Genomic DNA, 4,919 nt, shown 5'->3' with positions numbered 1-4,919 from the left:
ATCCCTTTCGGTGGGAAACAGCTCCCTTTTTGAACCTGCGACACCGATGAAGTAAAAGCATTTAATTGGAGCATAGCTGATGTTGATATTACACTACAAATGTCCATCTAGTTAAGCAACCCATTTCAGACAATGGTGATACTGATTGCATAGGAAAATTATAATGAAAACTCCTCCAGGTTCCAAAAATACAGCCAAGGCACCTTCTAGAGAAAGCACATTCATAAAAAGCCCTTAATGAATTTATCATCCATTAATTTGCTCACATGCTTTCAGAACACCTGCATGCTTTTGTCATGCAGATTATTCACTAGCAGTTAGTTCCACAAGTTGCAGGTTCCTAAAGTGACTTCCCAAATCTTGCCATATATTAAGTCATTATTCCCTACCTTTAACGATGCCTACGTTAACAGGCATTAACTTCAAAGCCAAGATTTCATTAATCACAGGTTTGATATCCATCTTCTTTTGAGTATATTCTGGTGGTTTTTCATAGCTGGATGCTATATTCATTAGGTCAAGCTGAGTTTTCATTCTGGAAAAGGAAATAAAACCAAAATCAAACTGAAACACTTTTCTTAGGGCTCACATGCCAAGAACTAATTACAATTACCTAATTAAAAAAAAAAATTGAAAAGAAATCACTAAGATGGAGAAGAAATCAGAAAAAAGGTCTTCAATAAAATGTCATTTCCTAGATTTTCTTCTTAAAACTTAACTACTTGATGATTCACTTGAACTGAGTTTCATACACAATGAAACCTGCAACAAACACTGCCTGTAGTTCAGCAAAAAGATTAACACCCCCACCTTTTCTTAGTTTAATATGCTCAACTCTAAATTATACTCTTTCTTGAGAGGGCATTGCTAATGTTAGTCTGAACCACAACATATTTTAAAGAACTGAATTTCAAGTATTATTTCTTAAACTCTGCTTAAAAAGTGGTAAGAAATGCAATTAAGAATCTTTAGGAAGAAATATACAGGGTATGTGCACTGCAAACACAAAAATGAAGACACTGCAGAATCTCCCTAACACGCTCTTAGACCTAAAGATTTCTGTAAAAGCTCCACGCATGCTTCAGTGTTCCCGAGTTTAAATATCTAAAAATAACCAATCACCATGTAATTATGAACACAGGTATTAATATGCAGTTTTTTCAGAGCCTATTCAAAAGATTATCTTTAATGTCAGACAGCACACCACTAAAATACTTGACACATTTCTTAAAAATTGGAAAACAGAACTTCCAAAAATCCAAAAGCATTATGTCTCCATCAGGAAATACTATTTTTAAGTTCCTATATCTCACTGTATCCAAAGTAACTATTTTCTTAGGTTTTAATCTTAAAATTACTCTAGGGAATTTACAAAGCATGAAAAAAAAAATATACCTTGTATTCAAGCCACAGGCCACCTATAAATAAAAGAAGAATTAAGTCATAAATGAGTTTTTCTCAAACTCTCAAAAGAAGGAGATTATTGCTTTATCAAAATACTTCAGAGACTGAACTCCCTGTCTTCACGTTACAGAACTACAGGAAATAAACCTGTTAACATTCAAAAAATAGAGCACCCGAATCTTAAAAAAATAAAAGTAGCACGTCTGAGACAATTTTTACTCTTGTATTATTTTGTGTTAACGACAAAAAGAACTCCTTCAGAGTCAAATGAAGACATGGAAATCATTAATCATGACCCATATGGTTGTCTAATCCATTTGAGACATTCCGAGAGTTGTAAACATTGAAGTGAAAGACTATTTTGTATTTCTTGGTGAGGAAACTCTCTGCTACCTGCTTTCAAGAAGCTATTACACTGAGATTTAAAAAAGCTGTCTTTTAGTTTTAAATCATCCAGATAAAGGCAATATGAACGGCACTGCACTGTGGTCAAGTGACGCTTCCCAAAGAATGAGTAATGAAAAGTAAAAACACTGACTGGACTATAGACTAGCTGCTTCCCGATAAAAACTTGGTGATCTCACTGTACCAAATCTTAAAACAACCACCAAAAAAATCTGCCTCATTGAAATGTGATGTGTACTGTTATGGGGAGCAGATGGGAAGATGCCAAGTTTAAAGCATACTAATGACTGCAGTCAGAATATTTCTTCCAAAAGTGGGAGTCACTTTGGGTAAAAGAGAAATTTTCCTTAATGATTTATTACCAGAAGCTTAGTCAAAGTACTTTCTTAGCTTCTCATTTCTCTGAAGGCAGCAAAAAGACCCACTGCAAAAACCAGCAATATTCTGTGGTTTCTTAGAAAAACATAAGCCTTGAAGAAAACACAAAATGCAGTAGTTATTTAAGTATTTACCCTTATCTACCATCTGCTAAATTCCATACAACTACAGCCACAGTACTTGACATAAACAAGGTAAGGTCTATTGTAGCTTTGGTAACAGGGAATATTAAGCTTGTATCTCGGGTTCCTTGAGCATTAATCTCTAAATCAGAAGCTGTGTTTTTCTCTGCAGTTCCCTGAAACACTATGAGAAAGACTTTCAGGTTCTTGTATACAAAAGTGTATACACACTATACAGTACAGTGTATGTCAGAAGTATCTAAGCTAGCTTTGAATAGGCAGATTTACCTCCATTGCACATCTTGGTGCAAAGTTTACAGCAGGTTTTAAGATCAGTATAACTGCCTCAGCTCGTGTGTCCCGACACAGTATCCACTGTGCAGCACAGATAAGTTACTGGTTCTGGCTCCAGTCTTTCCGCAAAAATCATTTTTAATGTCTAACAAGTTTAAAAATGCAATGCAAGTGATTAATACACAAAACATTTGAAAATAAATACGGTAAAGCAAATAAATGAGACAATTTTGAAGGCAGTACTAGCAGGTAACTCCTTACCCAGCACCAAGCAGCTACTTTCATAGCTAGCAGAGCATGTATTACAGCAACAGCTACACAGTCAGTATTAATCTCATTCAGTTTTCTTCACAGAAAGCCAATTCACTGAATATCAGAAAAGCTATTCAGCTGCAAAGAAAGCTTTCCAAACTTTTCTAAAATGAAAAGGACTGTTTAAAAGAAGTATGAGGAGTTACATAATTTTAGTCTGTATTTTCCATTTTTCCTTATCCAGACATTATCACAATCTACAATATAGCAGGCTCTATGTAACATTTGAGGTTCATTATACAGCTGATATAAAATGATACTAAAAAAGCCCTCACCTCCAGGAAACGCTGAGGATCACACTCGTGAACAAGCTTTTCACAATCCTTCAAAAAATTCTCAATAGTCTTCTTGTGAGTTTCCTTCATTTTCTTCCAAATCTGAAATTCTTTCTCCTTTTTACTTCTTTGATTTTCAACATCTTCCAGCAATTGCCTTTTCTTCATTTCCAGAGTTTTTAAAATTTCTCCAAACTCCAGGGTGATTACCTCTGCATCCTTGTTCAGCACCATCTAGAAGTACGAGAACGTAAGAGCAGATGAAAATACAGTAGCTACAATGTCTACACAGTCACTACCTTAAGTCCAGAGCACATTTATGCCACAAGAGGCAGCAGCATGCTCTGAGTTCTGATTAACCCATCAGGAGAAGAGAAACATAAAACATATGTATCTAAAAATATCCAGCATCTGTAACTCACGTTTGTATCCTTTGGTTGAGCTGAGATTTCATTCATCAGCTTCTCATTTATTATTCTCATTTTTTTCAGACTGCTGAAGAAGGTTAACTGCAAGACAAGTAAAACACTTACTATGACTTTATCCATAAAATAAATACATTTCAGTGGTCACCTAGAATCATATCATGGGATGCTCTGTATAACACATTTAAACAACAGCTGTGATTCAAAACATCACTTAACATTTAATGCTCTCCTAGATCAGCACACAAACTTGCTTTTGTTATTTCTCTCTCTCTCAAGGAAATGTCTTTAGTCTCTCCTACAATCCATACTGCTAGAATCACTACAGGGTTACTTTATAGTTAAAGCATCGTTTCACTCAGACCTTTTTTTAACCTCATCTCCCCACCCCTCCCCCCCATTATCACAATATAAGTTTTAATTCCGTTATTCCAGTTTGACAGCCAACTGTGGGATAGTCACTTTTTCTTCATGTCTGATAGAAAGCTGTCCGTAACACTTATTTCTGTTTGGTTTTAAACTAAGATTATCACTGTTTTTTCCTCCTTTACCTCACTATAGTATCATTAAGTTTTCCACAGAAAGTCTAGCGCAAAGACTGTTTTCCCCTGTTTTCCTCAGTGACACACAATCAGTGATGGGAGAGGCAGGAGGGAAATCAGTTGCAAAAGCAACTTTTGGGTTAAAGAACAGTCAGTACTCTTAAACCTACACTCTTCATCACTGCCCTGCAGCTGATTCAGTTACTGCACAGCAGAACTGCAGTATAACATGCTACCCCACACTCAATTTGCATAGGGCACGAAAAGCTTGTTCTACCCAAACGGTAGCTGTTTTGGCAAAAGTCACAACTACTACCACTACAACCAGACAACCAAACACTAGACTAGGCAATTGCTTGCTTCATGCAAACAAGAATACATTTTGGGTTTACATCTACTCTTACTTACCTAAACCACCTATTTTTAAATATATAATTATCTATGACCCAAATCACCTATTCCAGCTCTGACAGACTATAAACAAAATATCTGTGGATGGGATATTTTTTTTTGCTAGCTGGTCTAACACCTTCCTAAACTTGGGAAAGCTGGATCCAGACATGCAATAAACTCTTAGCATACGTGTGGTTTTTTCAAAGACTGCAAATCTCTATTAAAAAACCCAAGCACCAGCCCCTCCCCCTCCAACTCCTAGGTGTTTTGGTTAAGTCGGGTTTGGAATTGTTGATACAGTAATATCGCCTGGTCCCCTGTACGTGGCAGATGAAGTCTGACGGCGGCAGGGGAAGGCACACTCCCGCG

The 4,919-nt window shown here is 36.4% G+C and overlaps 1 protein-coding gene across 1 annotated transcript in view; it reads right to left on the bottom strand.

Annotated features, from left to right (window-relative positions):
* Positions 1 to 389: 389 nt before the first annotated feature.
* LOC104491927 overlaps positions 390 to 4,919 on the bottom strand; it is a gene marked incomplete at both ends in the record, with an annotated part of 4,913 nt that continues 383 nt past the window's right edge. The window contains 4 exons of the mRNA XM_010134415.1: positions 390 to 535; positions 1,396 to 1,418; positions 3,191 to 3,424; positions 3,613 to 3,699. Of these exons, the coding sequence (XP_010132717.1) occupies positions 390 to 535; positions 1,396 to 1,418; positions 3,191 to 3,424; positions 3,613 to 3,699 (490 nt within the window). The remainder of the gene's footprint in view (positions 536 to 1,395; positions 1,419 to 3,190; positions 3,425 to 3,612; positions 3,700 to 4,919) is intronic.

Source organism: Buceros rhinoceros, unplaced genomic scaffold (assembly GCF_000710305.1).
Source record: "Buceros rhinoceros silvestris isolate BGI_N320 unplaced genomic scaffold, ASM71030v1 scaffold43794, whole genome shotgun sequence".
NCBI classification, from domain to species: Eukaryota; Metazoa; Chordata; class Aves; order Bucerotiformes; family Bucerotidae; genus Buceros; species Buceros rhinoceros.
The sequence above is the reverse complement of the archived record's forward strand: the minus strand, read 5'-3'. Positions and strand labels throughout refer to the sequence as shown.